At 50.9% G+C, this 27,847-nt stretch overlaps 1 protein-coding gene across 1 annotated transcript in view; it reads left to right on the top strand.

The window, feature by feature from the left end:
- LOC144158132 (major facilitator superfamily domain-containing protein 4A-like) overlaps positions 1-27,847 on the top strand; it is a 692,369-nt gene that overhangs the window by 594,898 nt on the left and 69,624 nt on the right. The window contains exons 4-7 of the mRNA XM_077688787.1: positions 7,524-7,644; positions 13,141-13,244; positions 17,493-17,585; positions 18,478-18,558. Coding sequence (XP_077544913.1) covers positions 7,524-7,644; positions 13,141-13,244; positions 17,493-17,585; positions 18,478-18,558 — 399 coding nt within the window. The remainder of the gene's footprint in view (positions 1-7,523; positions 7,645-13,140; positions 13,245-17,492; positions 17,586-18,477; positions 18,559-27,847) is intronic.

Genomic DNA, 27,847 nt, shown 5'->3' with positions numbered 1-27,847 from the left:
TTAGCACACTAGAGTGGGACCAGTCCAGGACTCGACCGTAGAGTAGACGATTGTGCTGGGGGCGTGACTTCCTGGCTGGGCGACTGCTTGAACCATCTCGACGATGCGCGATATTCATATGTGTGAAAAAAGCCAATACACATCGGGAAGAAATTCGGCAGATCTCAACCCAGCTGCTGTGACCAAAATTCCACGGAGGTGAAATGCACAGACAATTATGCTCTGCTTAATGCCAGTGTAGAATAAATAAATCCTAGCGGCCGAAATTATACGATGCCGTTCTATACAGCGTCTCTCATTGAAGCAAACCAAGCCAGTACTGAAATGTTTGCAACAATACTTGCATTTAACCCGCACCGCGGAACTGAAAAGCGGAAGCTGTGAGTTCTCGTACGCAGAAACTGCACAACGCGCCGCAGTAAGGAAAGTGCGCTTTCCCGCAACGCCCTCGCGGTGGGCTTAGACGCTAAAAGCATGCCTACAGTTAGGCGTTCTTCACATCAAAGCAGGCATGGCGTTCTCCCGCGCTAGCAGACGACCCGAAGCCCCGCCTCCAAGCCCCTGTGCGCCTGCGCCGCTTAGCTTCGATGCGCGGCCGCGGATTGTACGCTGGCGCTCCGCGGAGCGAGGCCACGCTGCGCCGTGTTCGCACCTAGCGTGGACGGCTCTGTACGTTTGTTCAAGATGCGAATAAAGACAAATAATGTTTGGAGCTGCGTGAGAAGGACTGCATTACTTCGACTGAGCGATGCATGCGGTGGTGGAAAAATTGCCTGATCCTGGCGGAAATGGTCAAGGATATCGCCGAAAGTGTGGAGGCGGTCCTTATAGCCGAAAGGTTGCGGGATATCTTCAGGGGTCCTATGAGGCTCTCGGCGAACCATATCTCGAGCAGTCTCATTGGCGCTATCATTTCCTATCAGGCCATAATGTGCCGGTGACCAGATGATGCGGAATGTCCGGCTATGAGGTGTTGGCCCTTGCGAGAGGGTTGCCAAGGTTCTAGATGATACCCTGTCGTTTAAAAAATTTAGTACGACCTATTTAGAATCGGTTATGATGTTAAGATGCGGAGACCGCCTGTGGGCTATGGCTAGACCGATTGCCATTTCCTCTGCCTCTGTGCAGGAAGTGCAGCTTACAGATGCTGTAGCGATGGGGCTCCCCTTGGAGTCGACCACCGCTAGTACCGATGCGTTCCTGTCTTGATATGGGGTAGCATCGGTGCATACCACAAGAGAACCCGGTGGGTGTTGCTTGGCAAGGGCCTTCGCTCTTGCCTCACGGCGTTCCTTATTGTGGATGGGGTGCATTCGCCTAGGCATTGGGGACACTCTGATGACATTCTTCAGAGGAGACGGAATGGCAACAAGTCTTGTGTAGTGTGGAGTTTGTGGTACCAGGCCCAAAGATCTCAGGATGCACCGACCGGCAGAGCTGCGAGAGAGCCTCTCTAGCTGTGCGGTTCGCTGTGCCTCTATGAGTTCTGTATCCCGAGGTTCAGTAGGTTTGCAGTTGATGTGTGTTGGGAGAGGCCAAGCGCTCCTTTGTGTGCCGTACGGATGAGGCTATCAACTTTCTCCTGCTCCGTCTTCCGCAGGGTGAGAAACGGCAATGCGTATGTAACGCGCGAGATGACGAAGGCCTGCACTATATTTATGAGGTTGGACTCCTTGATGCCCTTGGGCCTCGTCGAAACCACGCAGATGAGTCGGGTGGTTTGATATACCCCCTTCTGGATCTCTCTGGGTGCATCTGTATGCCGGCCATTAACATTTAGGCGGAGTCCCAAAACCTTTATGGAGTGAACTATGGGAATGTTGGCTCCTGATGATGTGGTTACGTTTAATATCGGCGGGCTTTTATGATTTGGTTTGTAGATCAAAAGCTCCGATTTTGGGGGGGAACACGATAAGCCGCGCACGGCTGCGTACTCCTCAACGGATTGGGTCTGCAACGCCGAAGTATGAATCGCGCCGATAGCGAGGCGCCTGCGATCCAGACATGTAGCGGCGCGTTGAATCCGTCGGCTGCAAGCGTGAGTCACCGACAGAGGGGCCTGTTCGAAAGGCGCACGTAGTGGAGGCTTCGCCACACAGCCGAGGAGTGTTGAACAAAGCCCTGCGGCGGGCTGATTCGTAACAGCTTCTCCGTCGGGGGTTCGAGATCACGATGGATAAGGGTCTTCAACCGTTGTCCGGAGGGATGCTTTCAGAGAGAAGTGCTCGCCAGATGCTCGAATCCAGGCCTTGGCTGTATTACACCGTGCTGGAGCTTCACCAGGCTGGTCACTGGCCGAGTAGTGGCCCGCCAAGAACGTCTCTGGCTTGGTCAGGCAAGCAACAGAACAACACAAGCAGACGCAACCGCATCGCCGGCACGTACGAAGACAAATCCACAAATCCACAATACCAGGCTTTTAGTTGCGATAAAATACGCTAATAACTAACTACACTAGTTGTGTTTTAGCCCAGCAGTACTTTAGACAAGCACCAAGCTTGAAAGGTGACATTTCCCGTGATTGGAAGTGTCCCACACAAAAAGAAACATAATCGTAAAGGGCGAAACATGCTTCAGGAAAAACAATGCAATTGAGAAAGTCAGGCGTCTAAAGGCCACTTCTCGCGCTGAGAGCTGCGATTTGAGCTCTCGTCATTGCCCTGAGCTTTCCCCTTTTCGAACCGCACCTGAAGTGCCCCCATTCTCTGAAAGCTGCTGCGACCGGTCGAGAGTACATCGGCCTTCTTCCGAGAAGTATCTCGAGCGCGCGGAGAAAACTGCTCTGATTTTCACCGCTCGAGCAAGCCGTGCGCTTTCGTTCTCGGCAGCTCCGAGGTGCACTGAGACGCGGCGCACAGCGTACGTCTCCTGAATGCACTATTCGGAATGCACTATCCTCCGGAATGCACTATCCTCGCTATCTTTCTGAGTTTCGCCATTCCTCTCAAAGGTGGTGACACTACTCTTACTTGAGCCCTTCGCAGTGAGCTGACCTGATTCTTTCCTCGGCAGTTTCTCGAAATTGTACCCCTTGTCGCGTAACAGCTGATCCGACCTCTTCGAGTATAGGTATATGTATTCCAGAAGATGTTGTGGGGATACTGCCGCCCGCGTGACAAGTTCACCAAACGGACCTCCGATGCTGACCTTAGCAATCGGCAGGCGCACATTTCGTGCTGCTACGGCCTGCTTCACCCAAAACACTGTCCCGTTAGCTGATGCAGTTCAACGTACGAAGGGTGGATCATGTCTACCGTCGCCGCGGAGTCGCCAAGAACTCGGCACGGTTTACCGTTGACGACGAGCTCACGTATGTACGGCTCTAGAAACTGCCTGCTGTCCTCACTCTGGTCTAGCACGTGAAAGACAAGCTCGCCCTTTTTCCAACTCGCAGCGAAATGCCCCGTCTCGCCGCAGTTGTAACACGCAGCCTGTTTTCGCGCCTCAAAAGCTTTCTTTCGGCGCTGCACCTCAGCGCCTGCGCTCTTTTTGTTTTCCCGGTCGGTTTCACTGCCCGAGAAAACGACTTTGCTAGCTCCACCATCTTCCCGCGGAGCTCTGCCTTTCGGCCCTGACTTATCAGACCTCGGCCTGAACTTTTTTTGGCCGTCTTTCGGCCCCTGTGCACCTCAATGTATGACGAACTTGTCGGCTAGCTGAGCTGCTTTATACACAGTATTTACCCCGGGCCTGTCTTGCACCCAAAGACTCAGGTTTTCTGGTAGACGGCGGTAAAAGTGCTCGAGACCGAAGCACTCAACTACCTTCTCGTTCTCTCCGAAAGCGAAAGCCTTTGCCTCTTTGAGCCACTCTTCCATATTAGCCCTCAGCTTATAGGCGAACTCCTAGTACCTCGCCCTTAGCCTTTTGGGCTTCACGGAACTCTTGCGAAACGCCTCTGCCGACAGCCTGTACTTACGCAGGAGGCTCGACTTGACTTTCTCGTAGTCCTCCCCCTCCTCCTTTGGCACGCGGGCCATCACGTCGGATGCCTCACCTGGCAAAAGCGTAAGAAGCTTTTGCGGCCTTGAGTCTCGGCTAAACTGGGCCCTCTCGCCCGTACGCTCGAAGTTGACCAAAAAAAGACCGATGTCTTCTCCTACCTCTTAAGGTCGCATTAGGTTCTATCATTCGCAACGTCGGTCGTACAGTCGCCGCAGTCTGCGCGCTGATGTCACTCTGACGCATAGGTCGAGATGCCTGGACCTCTAGACGCTTCATTTCTAGCTCATGCCGTTGCTCCCGTTCTCGCGTTTTCTCCTCGCGTTCCTCACGCTGGCGCTCAGCCTCTTCCTCTACAGCCTCGCGAATAACCCACGGGACAAAAGCACACGCTCTACCAGCTATCCTGAGAAGCCTGGTAAAACTCAGTGAAGAAAAGTCCCCCACTCACCATTGACCGGAGTGAATTCTGCGAAGTCCGCAGCCGCCTTGACGTCCGAAGCCGCCTTGACCTGCATGTTGCACCGCTGGCTCCAGGTGTTACGAAGTTGCCATCCGACCGTTGCCAACCAGATGTTGCAAAGTTGTCATCACACCGCTGACAACCCGTTGCTGCATATGGGCAGGCGTACCTGAGCCGAGCTCCGTCGCCTCCGACATGCGTTTGGTAGCGCGGTGAAGCGTGCGGTCAGCCAATCTCGCTTCCTCGAAGAAGCCCAGAAGCCGAAGGCAAGCGTTACTTCTTCACTGCATGGCGAGAGATGGGCCGAAGTCAGACAAGAGCAATGCCCCGACTGGCGATGTTACGGTACAGGACTCGAGCAGAGTGACAGCATTGATTCACGGCTCAAACAGGAATGAGCTGCAGCGCTTGGGGGGGTCTTATTTATCCCCAAGCGCTGACGGTTAAAACAAGCGTTCCCTCTAGATTGTGCACACGACACACACAACGCTCTTTCCAGATTTCGTGAGCGGTCGGTAGTAGCGGTGGACGCTGAGTCCGAGAGACCGGAGAGACGAGGTCCCTGCAGCGGCTTCCGTGTCCTTCGGACAGGTTGAAGCATGTCTGCCAACGCCGAAGTTTGAATCGCGCCGATAGCGAGGCGCCTACGATCCAGACATATAGCGACGTGTTGAATCTGTCGGCTGCAAGCGTGAGTCACCGACCGGGGGGGCCTGCTCGAAGGGCACACGTAGTGGAGTCTTCGCCACACAGCCGAGGAGTGTTGAACAAAGCCCTCCGGCGGGATGATTCGTAACACTACCCAACTCCTCAGACTCTAGGCTGTCTGCCCTGGCGCGCTCGGACGTCCAATCCCAGTGCGCCCTCGGGCCCACAGATCTGCGCTTCTGAGGCTCAACCGTCCCCAGGCCTGGCCAGAAATAAAACGTATTTCTCTCTTTGTCTCTCTCTCTCGCGTTGGAGTACTGTTGCCATAAGCACCAACTGCTTGCGGGCAGTGGGCGGAGGCCAGAATCAGCAGATTCGTAGCCTGGTGCGAAGACGCTTTTTACGATAAAGGCGGGAGTTAGGCAAGCTCCAAAGATGGGGGAAAAGCCCATGCCATTTGAGCGTCTGCGGTGACGCGGAGGGCGTTCATCCACTGCGTAGGCCTCAGATATTGATAGCGGCGATTCCAAGACGTCATGGTAGGCTTATCTGCTGCGCGTTACAGCCGACAACATGGCAAAAGCGCGGTATGGTGATTACTGAGATATCGAGAATACCCATCCAACGATAATGTCGGATGCCAAGCATTCTGTTTCACAGGACCGAAACTGAACCTTCTTTGAATGCTAATCTTGGACATCGTCCAATCCCGTACTACCTTTGTTGGTGCAGCTGCCGCAGACCGCGCATAGTAGTTTTTCTCCTTTCAGGTCTTTAGAATAAATACCGCCTTATCACCCGGATAAACGATGAAACGTGGGTTCATTTTAACCAGTGTAAGCAGTGCAGGCAAAAATGGGAGCTTGACCAATTCACTTCAGTGTCCCTTCAAGTAGCGAAAACGTGAAGGGAGGTGCCGCTGCCACTGCCTACAAGTCACAACCTTCACCGGAAGTGCTCAAATCATGTGGCGCGCACAACGTCTTTCCTTGCTGCCGCTGGACGGCGCTACTCGTTCGTGCATATACATGTGGTACGGTACCGCGTCTCGAGGATGCGTACAAGCTGCGCACGAGCGGTTGGTTCGACGCCAACATTCGCGGGGCATCAAAGGGGCAATATGTTTCTCTTCAACAAACCATCAATTCTGCACGGGTCTTATGGAAGAACGTTTTGCTTTGTGCTCTGGAGCTGCAGAGGCCGTGCGGGAAAAGTATGGCCGATACTGAGCGAACCGTTCGGTAGGTAGCGTTGTATCCGGTTGCTTCTATACCGCTACACATGACGGCTGCCGCTTGCTTCCGGTTTGCCGCGACGCAAACAACGGCTGTTGGCCGCTGTTGGCGTCACGTTTGAGCAGCGTTCGATTACTAATTTCTCAGCAATTGAGCATCTTTCGGCGCCGGGAAGATCAGGCTTTCGTTTGCAATTAACTTGCTGGTTGCCATCACTGTCCCTTTAAGCACGGCGGAATCCACAGATGTAAAGGCACGGGACAAACCTTGAAGACGAAGAGCAGGCCGTTGTGTTGTTGCGGGAATGCTCGATGTCGAGTAACAGATGGGGCTGGCGTTAGGTGTTCGAAACTGTTTGAAGTACGCTTAGCCAAACCCATTTTCATAGTTTCATGCCTGCTTGTTTGCGCATTTTCACAAGCACAACAAGGAAACGAGGCGCGAAATCATGGACGAGGCAGCTCAGACCTGCAACTGCCGTTCTATATGCCTTAAGCAGTTCAGTCCCAAAAAATAAGCAAATAAGACACGAATTTATCAAAAATGCTACGGGGGAGCAAAATCAAAGCAGGCTGTTGAGATCCACAGAACATGCGATTCTTGGGTAGGGAGAGTGGGGTGTGCTCCCGCGCGCGTATCACAAGGATGCAGAATGTCAGCCTCCTCTTTCCCTTCTCTGCCTAGCGTAGTGTTTTTAGCCATGCCTAAAAACATTACGCACGACAGCACAGCTTCTTGACAGTTGGGTCCATCAGTTGCTTTCTGACTGCAAGGATTTTCTTCGTTTTTCGCACTATATAGTCGACTGCGCCGTTGACTTTGGAGTGCAGAATTCCAGTCCTTCCAAAGGACCTCTCGGCGAGAAATGGCGGCAACGCGGCGTTCATGTTTATGTTTTGGTTCAATTTCATCCGCGCAAGAGGCATCTGCATTTGTGTCTGTATTTCAATTATAGCGATTCAATATGGCGGGGAAGTACTTGTACGTTTAAACACAGAACGAAACACAAGGATACAACTCAACTATGGAGGCGCGTTAAAATGAAGCGTGGCAATAATCGCATGAGCTTGTTCGACGTTTTCGGGAGTGTGAGATGATGCCCCGTAATGTCAGTAATGCCCCTGGGGCCATGACGGTATTTCGAATAAATAAATAAATAAATAAATAAATAAATAAATAAATAAATAAACAAATAAATAAGAGAAGTGATGAGTCCTTCCTTGTGTGTCCTTCAGGTGCCCGTGGTCCTCCTGGCTGTGTCGCTAGTGGCCAAGCAGTGGTACAGGCGGCGCCTGGCCGCCCAGGACCCGGCAACCACCAAGCAAGCGTGGTACGAGTCCGTCGACGACCCGTCCCGTAAGCACGCTCTTCTCCGCCTCTTATTTCCCCGGTCATCCGTGTGCTGCTCTCCTCCGGGGTGCGGTCAAGTTACAAAACCTCCGTCGCATGCCCCCGCGCGAGGGACACGAGCAAATGCAGTGCATGGGGGGTGGTCACGTGGCGTAGGTTGTGGTAGTTGGCGGTGGTAGTTGTAGTTGTTGTTGTCGTAGGGGTTGGGTAGTTGGGTTGCGAGACGAGAGAGAGAGAGAGCGAGCGAGAGAGAGAGAGAGAGAGAGAGAGAGACGTAAGTACGTAACGTGTTATTTATTGCCATCGTTTGCACCCCACCCTCTCTGCGGGGCAATCGGTTGGATCTTAATTATTACTCTTTTCTTTCTTTTCTTTTCTTTCTTATTACCCCTCTCGGGAGGGCAGTGCCCATCGTCGAAGTTCATAAGAGATGGAAGCAACACCTTCAACCAGTACCGCGACGCGAGCCAACGTCAGCGTTGCAGTACCAGTTCAAGACATCGTGCCATCCTCTTCATCGACGGCGGCAGAAGACAAGGCGGCGAGACGGCGCGCTGCCGACGCCGAACTTCGTGCACGAGAAGCCCCGGCCAAACGTCAACGTCGGGCCGCCGATCCTTCGCTCGGGCAACAAGTATATTAGATGCAGAGCATCTGATTCACTCGCCTTGTCCCTCCGGCGTCGTCGTCGTCGTCGTCGGCGGCGTTGTCCACCCATCCCCCATTCTCCTCGCCGCGCCAGCTGCGCTCTCCGCCGCTCACCCCTCTCTCCTCTCCGATAGCGAACACTCTCTGGCGAGGGGCATTGGATTGGATTCGATTGGATTGGCTGGGATTGGATTCGATTGGATTGGATTGGATTGGATTAAAGTGGATTATGTTGGATTGTGTTGGATTGTGTTGCGTCATAGCCGCGGCAGACGCGCTGGGGCCGGCGCATGTGCAGTACTCTCTCTTCCGCGGTTTCCTCTCCTTCGGGCGCGCTGCGCATATAACCGGTGTGCCGTTCTCCGGCGAAGCAACGTCCACGCTTGGCTCAAGCACCTAGAGTCCACGCCGCTTTACAAGTACGCCAACGTCGTCATCGACTGGGACCGGCTTACGCAGTCCCCTCAACGTTATGCGCGCTATAAAGCGCGGTCCCTTCGCCGCTCCGCCTATGCGTCGCATCTACACAGGGGTTCCCGCGAGGGGAGGTGGGAGTTTTCGTAGCGCGCGCAGTCGAGGGAGAGGAGGTAGCACCTGCTGCTCTAACGCCTCTTTCAGTCTTGCTTGGTAACAGCGCAAATAAAACAGGACACAAAAGGAAGAAGGAACGGACACAGCGCTGACTTACAGCTGAAATTTTATTGCGGTTGCCAGCGGTTTTGTAGGAACACTGGCAATAACAACAAAAAGGAAAAAGTAGAAAAGGAGAAGGAAAAGAAAAGTTTTTATACATGATAACATGAAAGGAATAGAACATCACGTATTCCTTGGCGTGTCACGATAAGAATTTTGGGAAGGCAAAAACTCACAGTGGTCATGACGAAACGAGATAAGTACAAATGACGTAACACAAATCATGGTCGCAATCGAACTGTGGGACAGGCCTAAGTAATCTTCATTTAGCGGGAGGGGTGCGCTGCGCCAGGTAGTGACACTCCTTATCTGAGAGGGAGATAGATCGAATGCTTACGCATTGTTGTCCTAACTTTGAGATTTCGTTGGCTTCTAAAATTTCCCGCACGATTTGGTTGTCATGCTTCCCTATCACTATGCTCTGATCCAGCGCCGGCCGACATTTGGAAACACAATCGCGGCAATGTTTGGCGAGATATCCACTGAACGCTTTGGAAACGTTATAGTTGTGCACCCTTAATCTTTCATTGAGACATCTGGGAGCACAACTATAACGTTTCCAAAGCGTTCAGTGGTCATCTCGCCAAACATTGCCGCGATTGTGTTTCCAAATGTCGGCCGGCGCTGGATCAGAGCATAGTGATAGGGAAGCATGACAACCAAATTGTGCGGGAAATTTTAGAAGCCAACGAAATCTTAAAGTTAGGACAACAATGCGTAAGCATTCCATCTATCTCCCTCTCAGATAAGGAGTGTCACTACTTGGCGCAGCGCACCCCTCCCGGTAAATGAAGATTACTTAGGCCTGTCCCACAGTTCGATTGCGACCATGATTTGTGTTACGTCATTTGTACTTATCTCGTTTCGTCATGACCACTGGGAGTTTTTGCCTTCCCAACATTCTTATCGTGACACGCCAAGGAATACGTGATGTTCTATTCCTTTCATGTTATCATGTATAAAAACTTTTCTTTTCCTTCTCCTTTTCTACTTTTCCTTTTTGTTGTTATTGCCAGTGTTCCTACAAAACCGCTGGCAACCGCAATAAAATTTCAGTTGTAAGTCAGCGCTGTGTCCGTTCCTTCTTCCTTTTGTGTCCTGTTTTATTTGCGCTGTTACCAAGCAAGACAATGTACCAACTCGCCCAGTCGTCTGTTTTGCCTCTTTCAGCGCCAGCGCACGCGCATGCGCGCCCGCACCTGTTGTTGAGAGCGAGGAGGAGCGGGGGAGGGGCGCACGTGCTGACTGGCTGCGGACGCCGAGTTACGGACGCGTAACACCGTGAATTAAAGAAATGCTCTGCATTTAAAAATTCAAGCCACTTCTGCACCTGTGAAGACTGCTGAAACAGTGGGGATGACTTCGACGCGCTAGCGCGCCAACCTCGCACGAAACGCTGCCAATCGCGGTGTGCACGTTCCCGAAGCTGTCTGGTAGTTTATCCTCGGTGCATATCCAGGAAGGTGTAGCTGCGCCGCTGTGCCGCCTGCCGAGGTCGCGCATGGACGACCGTTGAGGCGATGGTGCCATCTGTCGGTCCAGCGGGGTACCTTCGCCTGCCGTGACCGGCATCATCGCCGGTAATTTTGTAGCAGCTCCACAGTTAAAATTTCAGGACGCCTAAGCTTAGTCTTTGCGCGTGGAACGCGATAGCGTAATCGGGCTTGGCAATAAGGAAGTCTCGCGCAATGCTTCCGGCACAGCTTCGCAGCGCATCTGACACACGTGCATCAGAAGTTCGCGCGTGCAACTGCGTATTAAAGGGCGCCAAAGTGCGTCTGTCAAGCTCGTGTTTGCTTTTGCATTGCTCAAACGGGCTCAAATTAACCACGCGCCTCACCACGCGCTGAAGCAGTATTTAACTGAAAAAGACTGGAAAAAGAAAAAAGGGCCCTTCGCTGTTTGCGGCGGCCGCAACAACTACAGCAGTGACGCGGAATGACGCGAACTCGTTTTGCGGCGGGATTGTACGATGTTCAATATTTCAAAGTTCATACATACGCACTTGTATGTGTGTGTGAATATTATTTTTTCTTTAAGAAAAACACTTTTGGCAACAAGCTTATGTGTCGGGATGTAGTTCTTGTGGTTTATTTTGTAGCGTAAGCTACACTGGCCGAGGTTGAGCAGTTTTGCGTATGCCGTGAAGAGCCGTTCTGCGCAAGAGCGAGGGACATTGGATTGGATTGGCTTGGCTTGGCTTGGTTTGCTTGACTTGGCTTGGCTTGGATTGGATTGGATTGGATTAAAGTTGATTGTGTTAGATTGTGTTGCGTCATAGCCGCGGTAGACTCACTGGCGCCGGCGCGTGCCCAGGTGTGCGCCTCAGTTGCGCAGTAGCCAAGTCTGCCGCTGCACTGCAGCCGCTTGAAAGCCGCTTCACGTGGCTCATGAAGATCCGTGCTGGGCATGCGCAAGGAGTGACTGAACAGGACTGGACTGGACTGGATTAGACTGAATTGTACTGGACTGGACTGGACTGGACTGGATTGGACTGGATTGTATTGAACCTTAGCTCACGCTACGTATATCCTGACATAGAAGAGCTGAGCCACTGCTAATTTTTTGGAGAGTCGTTGAAACCGGTTCCGTGCACCACGACTATGGCTTCCGACGTTATTAGCGATACATTAGGGGTCGCCGCGACCCGCTATTACTGTGCTGCTGGTTGCACAAATGGGCCGGATCAAGCTCCAAGCACCACTTCTAGCGGGGAAGTATCGTTCCGTGCAGTGCCATTTGTGGGCGGGCCGAGGCGCATGCAGTGGCTGAACGCCCTCCGTTCCATAGGAGATGCTGAACTTCGAGGCGTTGCTCGCGCACCTTCGGAGCACGCCTGTCGCTTCTCGGTAGTGCACACTGGATCATAAATTGCGTGAGGACACAGGGTCAACAGTTGGCCACTTCGGAAAAGAAGAACCCTCGCAGTCAGATACTAATCCCGTAGTGCTCCGTACCACTGGCACTCAGTGGTGCGGTTTGACGCTGGTGTGACGGTCGTGTATGTGCCCCGGCTACTCCGAACCAGATGGAGGACCTTTGGCCGCTGGAAGTTTTCCCGTGGGAATGCGCGGCTGCTTCGCTAAGGACACATGGTTCCGTTTTGCCTCGGGGCGAGGCAGGCTTCTCTCCTGCTCGACGCGCCCTTGGCGGGTACACAGCCCGCCACGTCGTCCACCGCCGCTTGAAGCCGGCCCTTCTCCCCCTTTTTCCCGCCGCTGCTCGGACGTAGAAGGAGGAGGAGATAAAGAGGAACGAACGGAGAGGATCAGGGTCAGATGTGGGGTGACCGTCTTGCGATCCGGACGCAGCCGTAGGCGAAATCCGAAAGCGCGTCCCTTCCAAGAGCCCGCACGCTGCCAACGTTTCCTGCCCCGGTCTACTTCCCGAGCCCGCCGAGCTACCGGTCGTGCCCGGCCTCTCCTTCCTGACACCACGGCCTACAGCTCGAGCTCGCCGAACTACCGGTCCGGTACCGCCTCCCGCTCCTGCCCTGGGATTCACCGCGACAGGGAGACCTTTCGAGCCACCGGCCCCGCACTGCCTTCGTCTCCTGGCCCCGAGACCCACTTGGCCCGTCGGCGTCCCGTCGACGTTGACCACCCCTGCGACCCGAACGATTCCGCCCAACCTGGTGAGGAAGTCGGCACCACTGAGACACTCCATTAAACTAATGGTTAATGTTTTTCGCCCGCCTCAGTGAGTCTCATTTCCTCCAAGCTCTGCGTGGACCCATCTTAGTATGACTTTGTGAGTAACGCATGAAACGAGCTTCACACTGGCGTCAAACTCATTTTACCTGACCGACCGCCCTTCTTCAGTTACAGCCTTGACGCCGCGCTGGCGTACAGAACGTCTTGCCGAAGAGGTTCGAGTCCTTCGGTTCAATTCCCAACGAATTGAGAGTTTTCTCTTCGATTCAATTATTTAATTTTTGTTCTCTCCGCACTATCGGTCATTTCAGGAGTTGTGTCGCTCCTATATGCAGACGTCTTAGGCGTTTTTTTCAGTTCAGCAGCCCATTTCATACTTCCACATTCAAATTAAATTACCGGGCGATCTGCACTACGCTCAGGCAGTGAATTTAGAGGCCAGTAGCGTCACCAAGCTAGCTCGTTCTATTCTTGCCTGATCTTTTTTCACTCTCATCCGATGATGCAGTTCCGGCCGTTCCTGACAAGACTGGCAAGGCCACTGCCACATCGCAGATAGTCCTCGTCTCGCTTCTCACCGCTTTCATGATGTTCCTCTACGACGGTCTTCAGGTGAGTGCTCCGGCTGGACGCGCCAAGTTAAATCTCGGCGAAGAACCGCCGTGGTTCAATCGTGTTCAACGATGATGAACACCGCAATGAAAACAAGGACAGCTTCTGTACCTTTTGCCAGCAGAGAAAATGCTTTTCTCTGTTTGTAGAAAGAAAATGTAGTGCCGAAACGAACTACTGAAGGGGGCAGGTGGACACGTAGGAACGACAAGCTCAGCCATGCTCAACTGAAGCGGAGGAAGGGGCAGCGACGCCTCAGCTACCGGCGCGCATGTCCGGAGTGACGTCAGAGATATGGTTGAGCACCCATAATTACCACGCCAGTTGCGTGCTTCCGTCACGAATTACGGTTAAAATTTAAAGCAGCACTTTGCCTAGCGATAAGGCAGGTCGGTTCTCGGTTCTCCTTGACAAGGTTCTCCGCCACGGAGGACACAACTTCTTATGGAAAACCTGCCGCTCTCAGTCGTTCAGCCTGCTCAAGCAAACTAGACTGCATTTTATGCTGGCACGACCTGATCACGAGTGCTGACCGCTTGCCAGGTGACCGCTTGCCAGGTTCGGAAAGCCAAAGGCAAAAAGTGCCTGTGGTGGCTGTTCCGTACGTGCATCAAGTGTCCCACCGCCTGAAAAAGGTCGGTGGGAAGTGCGGTGTGCAGGTTGTATTCTCGGCACCTGAGAAGCTCTCCAAGATGCTGCGTAAGGTGAACAACCCTTGCACAAAGCCCCGCTGTGACACGAAGCACAAAAGTAGGTTTGTGGATTGCGCGATTGGCGTAGTATACAGGATCCCCCTGTCGTGCAAGAAATGCTACGTCGGTCAAACGGGCAGGTGCCTTAATGTAAGGCTGAAAGAGCACCAAGCGGCTGTGAAGGCGCAGATGGGGGCTGGCCACCTGGCTGATCACTGCCGGAGGTGTGAGGATTGCACTCCAGATTTTCTGCACAGGCGCATCCTGTACAGGTCTTCCTCGCAGATAGAACGAGAAATTTTTGAGGCTTTCATGATAAACAGAGAAAGGGAAAGGTGCATCAGTTCACCGTCCCTGGCACTGTCTGAAAAGGAAATCGGCTTTTTGGAGAGGGGGAGCAGGTTGTGCACGGGTGAGGGGTGATAGCCGAACACATGTGCAAGTTTAATTTACGCCGAGTGATATTGGCGGGCCCTGTGAGGTGGCTCTGTTATATGAGCAAGTGTGACGAGTGCGATACTATTTTGTTTTATTTGGTTTGTGTTCACTGCTTTTTACCCGTTCCACGCTTCATGTACATATAGCCTTTTTGCGTTTCTGTTGCATAAACTGAGTTGAAGTTCGAGCGTGTGTTTAGTCGCCTCTTTTACCTCCGTCTCTGTTTAGTGTACGATGATTTCCTTAGTCAGTAACCAACTCGCCCAACTTACCGTCTTAGTAATCTTGAAGGTGGAAAAGCTCACACAACAGGGACGAAAGTAGAAAACAGAGACGACACGGCGCTAACTCGCCACGATTTATTTATTGAAAAGAAAAAAATATATACTTTAAACGTCTCTCTCACCTGGTGCGTTCATCCCGCCCAAGCTAAAATCATGAAAGTCACTTTTTACAGGGATTAACTGCATACGGGTGTACACGCGACAATCGAAGGGTAAGGGCATTGAAACAGCATGCGATATCAAGAAACCCCTACAATCGCAATGAGTGGAACAGATAAGAATATTATTTGTCTGTTATAAAAATTGACGGGGCACTAACACATCTATCTCCGGACCTTTTAATATCTCGATGCCGTGACAAAAATGTTGCATCGCAGAGATAGGCGAACACCCATGCTTGGTGCAGTCTTCCCATAGTTGGCAGCAATGCTTTGATTTTCGCCGTTCTTATGTTCTTGAAGACGCATGTTTAAAACATCGCCAAGTTTATCCTACATAAATGTGGCCACACGTCATCTGTGTCAGATAAACAACACACGTTGCACAAAGCACAAAGGGGGAAGTATGTTTCACTTGGCATGCTTGTTTTCTTAACTTGGACATACCATTCTGTCTATTTTGACGCATAACTCGGTCATTTATGCGGCAGTATTGTCCCCGCAACGTGTGTTCTATATCTTGTACCGATGACGTGTGGCCACGTTTATTAGAACAAACTGGGCGATGTTTTGAAAGCAGGGCTCCCAACTATAGAAACACTGCACCACGCATGGATGTTCGCCCGTCTTCTGCGATGCCACAGTTTTGTCACGGCATCGAGATAAAACCACTCGAAAGCTGATGGAAGCTCCCCCCCCCCAAAAAAAAAAAGATGTTAGTAGGTGTTAGTGTGCCCTTATCTCTTGATTTCCGCGTGTGCATCGGTATTTAATCCCTGTAAAAAGTGACTCGTGGTTCTAGCTTGGGCGGGATGAAGGCACCACGTCATGTTGAAAGTATATATTTGTGTTTTTTTTTCAATAAATAAATCGTGGCGAGTTAGCGCCGTGCCGTCTCTGTTTTCTACTTTCGTTCCTGTTGTGGGAGCTCTTCCACCTTCAAGATGGACAGCTACCAACTAGCCCAATCGTCGTTCTACTGAACTATATGCCCCGGTAAAATAAAAAGAGCTGCGAAGTAGTTTTCCCGCAATAGCCGGATACAAACCGCTAATGCCGTTAAAAACGAAAACCTGCAGCAATCCTGGGATACCCTTGAAATTTTGAAATAGCGCATTTTAGGCAAGAACTTTCTGAAGAAAACCACTAGAAGCCAAACTATGACTGTTGCATATATAGCACCGCAATGCAATGAGAACCCGAGGTCCAGTCGCCAGTTCCCTTATTTGAACATTGAGAGTTCAGCCGGCTTCATATAGTCGTAGCTAGCAAGGGAAAACATTACCTTCAGCTTCACCGATCCTAGTAAGCACAGTACCCAATGCTGTGCCGCAGACCAAGCGATCTACTCTCTAATACGGCGCAAGACTGACGGCACAGATGTGACAACAAAAAAACTTCGGCTTCAATCCACGCTGTGAAGGTGGTCGGACTGCGAAGCTGTAAACGACACTACAACGATTACCCATGCGACGACACTGCCTCTGCAAAGAGGGAAACCAGAGACTCTGGCAGCTCTTACCTGGGTTTCGCGGGGGCGGCACCGCGTTACCCAGTGACGACCGCAGCAGCGACGGCAGAAAGAAAACCGAGAGGATAGTCCGGAGAAGGGTGTGGAGAGGGAGAGCGGCACGCGCGGCTATGGCGTCATCACTCTCGCTGCCTCCCCCTTACTCTTGCTTCGTGCGTCGCCGCCAAGGAGTGCCCTCCCCCTCCCCAGATGCTGTTCCGTTCGCCGCTAAACCAAACCACGTGAACGCCGTGAACGCCAAATGAATGCCGAGAGCATTGTGCGGTTTGCACTTTACACGAGGGCTCTGAATGAGCGCACGTGGTAGACCCGCCGCTGTACTCGTTGAGTACACCATCGGTCTCCCCATCTCCTCGTGTGAGCGTAGCTCAGTCTGTAGGACGACGGACTCTCACTCCGTTTCTCTATTCGAGTCCAAGTTCGATTCCTGGGGGTGCCAGCAAGGTCTTTTATTTAGCCTTGGGGTTTTCTGCTCACGCGGATTCGAAAATTTCCTGGACGGGTAGAGGTATACTGCTCCGCAGTGGAAACGAAACATGCTTGCATTGGCCAAGATGCTTTAACTACGGAACAATCAGTGCAGTTAGCAAAATTTATTTCCAGTGTTTTGCTGCTTCACGAAGAGAAGGTTCCTTCCAAGGCAAATGTTGAGGGCTGTGCGGGGTTTCTAAGAGATAAAGGGGGCCGTAGATATTTATCCAGGTGGGAGGGGGCAGATGTGAGACACAAGATGGCAAGGCGTGTAAGTTATTAAAGAGGAACCTCTACTACGCTACATCGTTCAAGGTCATTCATCGTGTCGCAAGTGACCTCCAGGCGCGCAGGCTGCGCCTTTCTTATCGCTCCACTTGCTCGGAGCCAACCACGGGACTTGGGGAGGTTTTAACGACTGCTTTGCCGCCACTTGTCCCCTCAGTCTCGCCTCAGATGGCGCGCCGGTTGGGCTCTCGGCGCATGCTCTTCGGAGAAAACGAAATAGTGAATCAAATCACCCAGTACACGTAGCTAGACGGCAGGGTGCGAGATCTAGAGCAAAGGCCAACTTTCACGAAACACTGTGTGCGTAGTCCTTGCTTTCGCTCGTGGTAACTAGGTTTAGAATTGTTAAACCTCAGCCATTTTCTTGTCTCGTGTCCTCCCTGCAGGCGGCGTACGGCGGCTACATCTACTCGTACGCCGTGAAAGGAGACGCGCGTCTTCCAAGGGCCGACGCTGCCTACCTCAACGCCCTCTTCTGGGTACGCGCGCCACCTTCTCCGAAGCACCGTGGGCTGTTTACTGCGCTGCATGCTTTGAGGGCTGCGAAGCGCCGCTGTTCTGGGCCACCTGGCTGGCTGCTAACCAGCGACATTGGCGTCCCCACTGCCTCCAGATTCCTTTGAAATTCCTTCCGTTCTTTGTCCCGTGGGAAAGGCTTCGTAGAATTTAAAGCTTGAACTGCTATTAATGGAGTGGGCCCACAGCTTCGTGAATAAAATAGACAGATGAGAAAGTGTGTAAAGGTGGGCAACATTACGAAAAGGTTCAGGCTATCAGGCAAAGGAGACCGGATACACAAACCCCAAATAACTATATTTATCAAATATTTCAATCAATCAATCCTTTTTAATTGAACAACATCAGTGCTGTGGACAAAAAATCACAAAACGAGTCTCACGGGGTCCACAAGACAAGCGGCGGCAGCGGCCGGTTGCCAACAGGGCAAAGTATGTACAGTTCCGCGCAGAAATAAATGAAACATGGCAGCGGTGGCCGAATAGTGCCGTTAGACCGAATCCCGCATCGCAGCATCGCCTAGGCGTACGGGAGAGAACGAACAGAGCTCTGGGGATGCATGTTGCCTGAACCAATGCGTCGAATCGTCGCTGTCTGAGTCGGCCTGACAGTTTTCAGAGGGCAGCGCTTGCTTGCGCAGTGGCGCTGGTTACATTGCTACTAGCAGCCACCAGCGGTGACCGCGGCTGTATAGGGCTCAAGGAAACTGCAGGCTCGAAACTATCGCCTCCTAAATTCTTCGAAGCCGGAGCGTCAATGGAACGTGTCCTGCTCCGCGACTTCTTGTTCGCCACCATGGGCGCAACGGGCAGGGCCGTTGCATGTGTTCATCGCTTGCCATCCTCGTCAACGCAGGGCATGTTCGCGATGGGCCGGCTCGTATCCATCGCTCTGGCCACCAGGCTGGCACCGGCCCTGATGCTGCTCATCAACGTGGTGAGTGACCACAGTGCCGCTGCGCATCGCGCCTCTCCTAATATGCGAATGGGCCGGAGCCAGCTCGTAGACCACGCGTCTTTGAAGGGTTTTATAGCGCGCGCCTAAACTGGGCGGTAGCCGCGGAAGGTGGCAGTTAACGTTAGTACCCCGCAGATGGAGTGAGGAAGCGAAAGAAGAAAAAGTAGTAGTCCTTCATTGGAAAGGGAAGGCCGGTTGGCCAGAGGGGGGAATGGAAATAGCAGGGAGGGAGGAATAACACTTCTTGAATCTTCAAGGGTCGTGTAGGCAGCTTCCAATTGAGGATCTAATTGTCCAGTGTGAGATACCGAATGCGTTGAAGGCCCCGGCTCACACTACTCGAGCGAGACCACTCTCAAGGGAAAAAGTGCCTAGCGCGGTGATGAATTGGGGGTCATGATATGGGGGATCATCTGGTCAAGAACTGCAGGGAGTGCACTTTAGAGAATATAGCGATGGTCTGCGAATTCAGCGCAGTGCCGGGTTAAATGGTTTATAAACGCATTGTTTGGCGAGCACAGTTAGTTGACGATGGCAGCCGCCCGGGCAACAAGAGAAGCTTGAGCCTCCTGGTCTGGGCAGTGCAACGCCTCCTCCCACCGCTCACACGTGGTTTTTTTTTCGGATAGGGAGCTCTCGGGCATCTCCACGTAAGGCGCTGAAGGGTGCCCAGGGTATGGAAGGCAGCACAGTTAGGGGAAGGGTATACGGCCGGGTGAATTAGGTGTAATTTAGCGGGATTGGGAAATGTGATCGCCTGTAAACGACGCCATGAACTTGCAAGGGAACGAACGCACAAGCAGCGAAATTCAAAATTGCCGCCACCTTTCGAGCCAGGAACGAGCAGCGGCGCAACGGCCAGGAAGCGGGTCGAAGCCTTAAAAGTATGAGCCGCTAGCGGCTCGGAAGCAAATCATGGCAAGCGGTGAAAGGGCGAGACCTTTCGGGGACATGAGGCGTCGTTGGCCTGAAAATGCATCATTCGTGGAGCGGACATTTTTAATCGTTATGATAGGAGAAATAAAGATATAGTTCAAGAGGGCTGTGATTTGGGCGAGTAGGTGAAAATTCATGATTAACGATCAGCGCGAGAAAAGACGGCACAAAACAACCAGAAATAACAGCGCTGCCCTCTCTGTTTATCGTTCCTTTGTGTTGTGTCGTGTTTTTTGGCGCTGATCTTTAACCACGGAATACATAATACATAATACCACGGAATACATAATTTGTTGGACGGCATTTCAAAAAAGAAATAAATGCAGAAAATTGAAATAAAAAAATGCAAAGGTGAACAGCCCAAATCGATAATTTGCTTCCCATATATATATATATATATATATATATATATATATATATATATATATATATATATATATATATATATATATATATATATATATATATATATATATGGCAAAAAAAGAAAGACACACGTCGAAAAAAGAAAAGGTTTAACGTTTCGGCCGAGGGACCGGCCTTCGTCAGAATAACAGCAGTGGCTGTAGTCACACAGCATATAAAGGTGATCGTTGCAAGGTCACGTGATGGGATGACAAAGTAAGCAATTCAAAAGCAATATACCGAGGACGCATGCGGATATCTTTTCGGATGAATACAACATAATAAGTCCGGCACGTGCAGTATAAGAAATCAGCACTGTCAAGCACACACGCGCACAAAAAGTAAGGGGAGAGAAGAGGATACGGTCACTGATGCAAGCAACTGAGTTTTCCTGCGCTTTCATTTAAACCACGTGCTATTGTATCGAATTTATATATAAGAAAGGATTCGCGGACTTCCCTGTCATGATGCGTACGGAAGCCAGATTCAAGTATCGTTGCTTTGATATGGTCAAGTGAGCGGCCCGCGACATTGGCATGCTTTGATATCGGAAGGTAAGGTAGTGTAGCGATATGAGCCTTGTGGTTGTTGAACCGCTGCCGGTAGGGGGTTTTGGTCTCGCCAACATACTGCATTTTACAGATATCGCATTCAAGTAGATAAACCACGTTGCTCGTGTCGCAAGTATTGTTCCCATTTATCTTTAAACTGAAGTTAGATGCTGTGCTGCTTGCGCTTATGGATGTAGTCATGATTGCACACCTTGCAACGCGGTTTGTTGCAAGGGCGGCAGCCAGTAGGCACTTTACGTTTGTTATTGGATGATGTAAGCAGGTCACGTAAATTTTGCGATCTTCTGTACGTTACGCATGGTGGTTCTCGGAATATTGATTTCAATCGCTCGCTCTGTAACATTATGTTACGGTGCTTTTTTAGAACAGCATTTACATTTTGTGCAGGTGCGGAAAATGTGAGAATCAAGTTTGTATTTGAATAAACCGGCTGCCTTGTTTTACGGCATAAAAGTGCTTTGCGGTCATGGCTACCAGCGCGCTTAATGGCGTCGTCGATAATCTCGGGTGGGTACTTCTGCTTAATTAATGCACTACGGAGTTGGGCACAGTTTGAATTAAAATCAGCCTGTTCGGAACATATTCTTTTAAATCGAAGCGCCTGACCATAGGGTATGCTGGTTTTGCAGTGCTTTACATGATAGCTATTGAAATGTAGGTACTGTTGTTTATCAGTAGGCTTCCTATAAACTTTTGTAGTCAGTTGACCCTCACACAAAGTCAAAGTTACATCCAGAAAGTTGATCGTTTGGTCCGAGTAGGTATGGCTAAAAGAAATGGATGGATGAGCGTTATTAAACTCGTCAATAAAAGATAACAGCTGAGCTTCCCCGTGCTGCCAAATCATGAAGATGTCGTCAATGAACCGCCTGTAGTAGAAAGGTTTCAGCGAACGGCTGGCAAAAAAATCTTTTTCGAGGACACCCATGAATATATTCGCATAATTAGGGCCGATGGGTGTGCCCATAGAGGTCCCGTTAATTTGAAGGTAATGGATGCCATTGGATTCAAAGTTGTTAAATTCTAGTATCAATTTTAAAAGGGTGACCAAAGTGGAACTGCCAATTACTTTTTCGCAGATCGACTCATTATATGCATGGAGTGTTGCCCGTATACCGTCTTCATGCGGGATATTGGTGTAAAGGGATGCTACATCTAAAGTAACCAGTAGTGAATCAGGGGGAACAAAAAGACCGACAATATCTGATAAAAAGTGGTTAGTATCTTTGACATAAGATGGATAAGAAGGAGGAATCTGGTTAATCACTGTATCTACAAATTGGGAGATTAGTTCTGTAATCGTGCCGATGCCGGAAACGATCGGCCGACCGGGGTTTCCTGCTTTATGGATTTTTGGAAGAAGGTAAAAACGACCCGCGACAGGGCTCAGTGGGATGAGTGATTGCAGGGCGGAAGGCGGAATTTCAAGCTTTTCAACCAGGTCTGTTATTTTTCTCGTAATAATGGATTTAAAATTCCCAGTGGGATCCTCATCAAGCCGCTTGTAAAACGAGCTATCACCAAGTTGTCTGGACGCTTCGCGGTCATAATCAACTTTGTTCAGTAGTACAATTGCGCCACCTTTATCGGCTGGCTTAACAATGATATCGTCACGAGATTTAAGGTCCTGCATTGCCGACATTTCTTTTGCTGAAAGGTTTCTCTTAAAGTGGGCTTGTTTACGATAAATTTCTAGAACATCCCGTTGAACGGCGGTGATATATAGATCCAGGCATTTATCGCTTTGAGTAGGGGGGGTCCAGTGTTTAAAAGATGGAAGAATAGCAGTATTGGAATCAGAATTCCTTGTCAGCAAAATATTCGCGTAATCTGAGGTTTCTGGCAAAATTATCCAAGTCCTTCATGAGGTCAAATTCGCTGTAACTACCTGACGCTGGACAAAAATTGAGTCCTCGCGACAACAGTGAGATTTCGTCATTGGATAGTTTATAACTAGACAAGTTTACTACATTACTAGATGACAGCAGTTCATCCGTCGATGGGGTATTACTTGAGGTATTATTTGAGGTCGGAGGCAGCATGGCGACAGGCATATCAAGGTCTACATGAGGTGCAATAACTTTATCTCTCAAAAGCTTCTTACGTTTGATCGCACCAATTTCAATCGACTTTTTTTGTTGGTATTCCGCGAGTTGTTCCGACTCGTGCGAGCTGAGTTTATGATGGGAAATCAGTTGGCGTTCTTGATTACAAAGAGATCTTAGAGTAGATTCGTGGTGGCGAATTGCAATGCCGACCAAACCAAAAGACGCATTTAAAAGTACCTCATTCCATACGGCAATGTCAGAAGGAGACATATTTGTTATGGCAGGCTTTACAGCAATTCGGAGGCCCTTGGGTACTACACCGGCCTTTAAATAGGTCTTTAGCGTAGAAATATGCATTTGGCACCGCAGGCGATATGCCTGTCGCCATGCTGCCTCCGACCTCAAATAATACCTCAAGTAATACCCCATCGACGGATGAACTACTGTCATCTAGTAATGTAGTAAACTTGTCTAGTTATAAACTATCCAATGACGAAATCTCACTGTTGTCGCGAGGACTCAATTTTTGTCCAGCGTCAGGTAGTTACAGCGAATTTGACCTCATGAAGGACTTGGATAATTTTGCCAGAAACCTCAGATTACGCGAATATTTTGCTGACAAAGATCCTTCTGATTCCAATACTGCTATTCTTCCATCTTTTAAACACTGGACCCCCCCTACTCAAAGAGATAACCGTTCAACGGGATGTTCTAGAAATTTATCGTAAACAAGCCCACTTTAAGAGAAACCTTTCAGCAAAAGAAATGTCCGCAATGCAGGACCTTGAATCTCGTGACGATATCATTGTTAAGCCAGCCGATAAAGGTGGCGCAATCGTACTACTGAACAAAGTTGATTATGACCGCGAAGCATCCAGACAACTTGGTGATAGCTCGTTTTACAAGCGGCTTGATGAGGATCCCACTGGGAATTTTAAATCCATTATTACGAGAAAAATAACATACCTGGTTGAAAAGCATGAAATTCCGCCTTCCGCCCTGCAATCACTCATCCCACTGAGCCCTGTCGCGGGTCGTTTTTACCTTCTTCCAAAAATCCATAAAGCAGGAAACCCCGGTCGGCCGATCGTTTCCGGCATCGGCACGATTACAGAACTAATCTCCCAATTTGTAGATACAGTGATTAACCAGATTCTCCCTTCTTATCCATCTTATGTCAAAGATACTAACCACTTTTTATCAGATATTGTCGGTCTTTCTGTTCCCCCTGATTCACTACTGGTTACTTTAGATGTAGCATCCCTTTACACCAATATCCCGCATGAAGACGGTATACGGGCAACACTCCATGCATATAATGAGTCGATCTGCGAAAAAGTAATTGGCAGTTCCACTTTGGTCACCCTTTTAAAATTGATACTAGAATTTAACAACTTTGAATCCAATGGCATCCATTACCTTCAAATTAACGGGACCTCTATGGGCACACCCATCGGCCCTAATTATGCGAATATTTTCATGGGTGTCCTCGAAAAAGATTTTTTGGGCAGCCGTTCGCTGAAACCTTTCTACTACAGGCGGTTCATTGACGACATCTTCATGATTTGGCAGCACGGGGAAGCTCAGCTGTTATCTTTTATTGACGAGTTTAATAACGCTCATCCATCCATTTCTTTTAACCATACCTACTCGGACCAAACGATCAACTTTCTGGATGTAACTTTGACTTTGTGTGAGGGTCAACTGACTACAAAAGTTTATAGGAAGCCTACTGATAAACAACAGTACCTACATTTCAATAGCTACCATGTAAAGCACTGCAAAACCAGCATACCCTATGGTCAGGCGCTTCGATTTAAAAGAATATGTTCCGAACAGGCTGATTTTAATTCAAACTGTGCCCAACTCCGTAGTGCATTAATTAAGCAGAAGTACCCACCCGAGATTATCGACGACGCCATTAAGCGCGCTGATAGCCATGACCGCAAAGCACTTTTATGCCGTAAAACAAGACAGCCGGTTTATTCCAATACAAACTTGATTCTCACATTTTCCGCGCCTGCACAAAATGTAAATGCCGTTCTAAAAAAGCACCATAACATAATGTTACAGAGCGAGCGATTGAAATCAATATTCCTAGAACCACCATGCGTAACGTACAGAAGATCGCAAAATTTACGTGACCTGCTTACATCATCCAATAACAAACGTAAAGTGCCTACTGGCTGCCGCCCTTGCAACAAACCGCGTTGCAAGGTGTGCAATCATATGACTACATCCATAAGCGCAAGCAGCACAGCATCTAACTTCAGTTTAAAGATAAATGGGAACAATACTTGCCACACGAGCAACGTGGTTTATCTACTTGAATGCGATATCTGTAAAATGCAGTATGTTGGCGAGACCAAAACCCCCTTCCGGCAGCGGTTCAACACCCACAAGGCTCATATCGCTACACTACCTCACCTTCCGATATCAAAGCATGCCAATGTCGCGGGCCACTCATTTGACCATATCAAAGCAACGATACTTGAATCTGGCTTCCGTACGCATCATGACAGGGAAGTCCGCGAATCCTTTCCTATATATAAATTCGATACAATAGCACGTGGTTTAAATGAAAGCGCAGGAAAACTCAGTTGCTTGCATCAGTGACCGTATCCACTTCTCTCCCCTTACTTTTTGTGCGCGTGTGTGCTTGACAGTGCTGATTTCTTATACTGCACGTGCCGGACTTATTATGTTGCATTCATCCGAAAAGAGTGTCGCATGCGGCCTCGGTATATTGCATTTGAATTGCTTACTTTGTCATCCCATCACGTGACCTTGCAACGATCACCTTTATATGCTGTGTGACTAGAGCCACTGCTGTTATTCTGACGAGGGCCGGTCCCTCGGCCGAAACGTTAAACCTTTTCTTTTTTCGACGTGTGTCTTTTTTTTTGCTACGACTTGCCGGTGTCCAAAAAATATTTTCCTGCAATATATATATATATGAAAATAAAACTTTGAACAAGGTAAAAGCACGATTGTTGTCAACGTTTCAGTACAGAGACTTGCTTTCGTCAGGGCCAAGTCTCTTTTCTGAAAGCAACTCTCTTTGCTGAAACGTTGACAACAATCGCAATCGTGCTGTAGTGGCGGCAGCTTCACCCGCTAACAGCGCCACTATCATCATCACCCCTGCATCCCACAATCATCCTCAGCGGCGGTGCTTTCCGGGCTCGGTCAGCAGGGCCACGCGCCGCGAGAGGAGATCGAATTCGACCGAGCGCCTGGGCGGTCGCTTGCCATCGCCGCTCCCACTCCAGTTCCGGCCGGGCCTTGCGCACCCCAATAAAATGTAGGAGGGCCACATCGCCTCACCGAGTCCACGGCTCCGCTTTCCTACAAGTGGTGACCCGGAGGTTCCGCACCTGATACCCGGCCAGCGGCACACCGACATGGTGACGTGGGGGGACCCGCCGATACCAGCGTTCGAGCCACGGCACCTCAGGGGAGAGAGAGAGAAAGCACTTTATTGAGCTTGCGCGGTTAGAAGGCGGTTGTGGCTGCCGGTTTGTGCCGGGCAGCGACGTCGGCGGCTCTAGTGACCAGGGAGAGTTGGACCTCCTGGTCTGAGCTCGCCAGTGCCTCCTCCCACTGCTCATTGGAGGAAATGGGGGGGAAAGGGTCTTTGATGCATCCCCATATGATGTGGGGAAGGGTGGCGAGGGCTCCGCATGCTTTACAGTTTGGTGAGGGGTAAAGGGAAGGGTGGATGAGGTGGAGCTTGGCTGGGTTCGGAAAGGTGTCCGTTTGGAGGAGTCTCCACGTGTGCTCTTGTGCGGGTGTCAGCAACACGTTGGCTGAGGGAAGTTTTCTGCGGGAGAGGCGGTAGTGCATGGTTATTTCTTGATATGAGACCATTCTGTCTCTGGCGGATCTGGCACCATGGTAGGGGAACGTGCTCGCCCCGGCTCGGATAGTAAGCCCTCGAGCCATAGTGTGGGCGGCCTCGTTACCCTCCAGGCCAGCGTGCGCCGGAGCCCATACGAGTTCTACTGGGGATTGTGGTGGGTGATGTTGGATAATTTTGGTTGCCTGCGGCGATAATAGGCCTGCGGCAAAATTTTGGATGGCCGTCTTAGAATCGGAGATTATGGTTGTAGGGGTTGGCCTTTGTACGAGCGCTAGGGCTATAGCCGCCTCTTCCGCATCAGGGGATGGTTCATCAAGTTCGAGGCTACCCTCTTGCTCAACCACGTCACTGTACAGCCTCTGAAGAACTCCATCCTTTGGGAAACGCTTCCGCTCGAGCTCCGCTGCGTCCTCGTCCTCCCATCGCCCAGCGCCACCCCCTACGATGACCTTCGCGCAGCCGTGCTCGCGCGCTACGGCCTCACGGACGACTGCTTTCGGCCTGCAGCAGATGAGGTACCGGCACGGTCTGCGCACGCTTCGCCGCCGCATGCAGCACACGAGGTACCCGCACGGCTCGCGCATACTACGCCGCCACACACGGTACCCTCCGTGCAACCCAGCACGGCGACGTCATCCACCACCGAGGCCGACGACCCGCTGTCCATCTGCAGCACGGCAGCCCCCCCGGAGTTGAACCCGACGGCATCGCACGCGCTCACCGACCACCTCCCGCCTCGCCCGCTACTGCAACGCCACGCGAAGGCACTGGTGAGCGAAACAATACTGAAATAGCCCAACCAACACCTACGGCACTTCCAGCGGACGACGTCACGGAAACCCACCAGTCACAGCCCGCCTCGACCGCTTTTACTACCCCAGGTGAGGGCTCTGGTGATTGCCTTTGCTCCGTGACCGTGCCATCTTGCCGATCCTCGTCGCCAGCTACGCCAGCGTTGCACGTGAAGTCCACCACGGCGTTGACGCTATGACCGGCTCCACTGCAATCAGGGCCTGACTCGGGTGCAACATACATCGAGCCCCCCTTCGCGGAGACCAACAACACAGCCACGACTTCTGTTCCGCATCAAACGCCCCGTGAGCACCTCGTAAACCGCGACGCGCAGGATGACCAGGGGTGCGTTCGTGAAACTCGACGCCGACGTCACCATCGACGCCGTAAGCACCAGTCAAGAAAGCGAGTTTCGCCACTGGCACTTCTTCGGCGCACATCGACGAGGCGTCAGTGCCGCTTTGCCAAACAACCTCTTGCATGCCGGCTACGACCAGCGTTGCGGGCTCATATTCGTGGGCGTTCCGGGAAGTGGGTGACTCGCTGTAGCCGCTGTCACCCTAGGCGTCGTACTGCGGTTGCAATTAGAGCATGCGCAACGATGTCGCACAAGACACCGCGCTCAAACCGTCACGTCCGAGAGTACAAGCCTC

Source organism: Haemaphysalis longicornis, unplaced genomic scaffold, assembly GCF_048455015.1.
Source record: "Haemaphysalis longicornis isolate Haplotype H1 unplaced genomic scaffold, Haemaphysalis longicornis Haplotype H1 scaffold_10, whole genome shotgun sequence".
Classification (NCBI taxonomy): domain Eukaryota; kingdom Metazoa; phylum Arthropoda; class Arachnida; order Ixodida; family Ixodidae; genus Haemaphysalis; species Haemaphysalis longicornis.
This window is presented reverse-complemented; position numbering and strand designations above follow the sequence as displayed.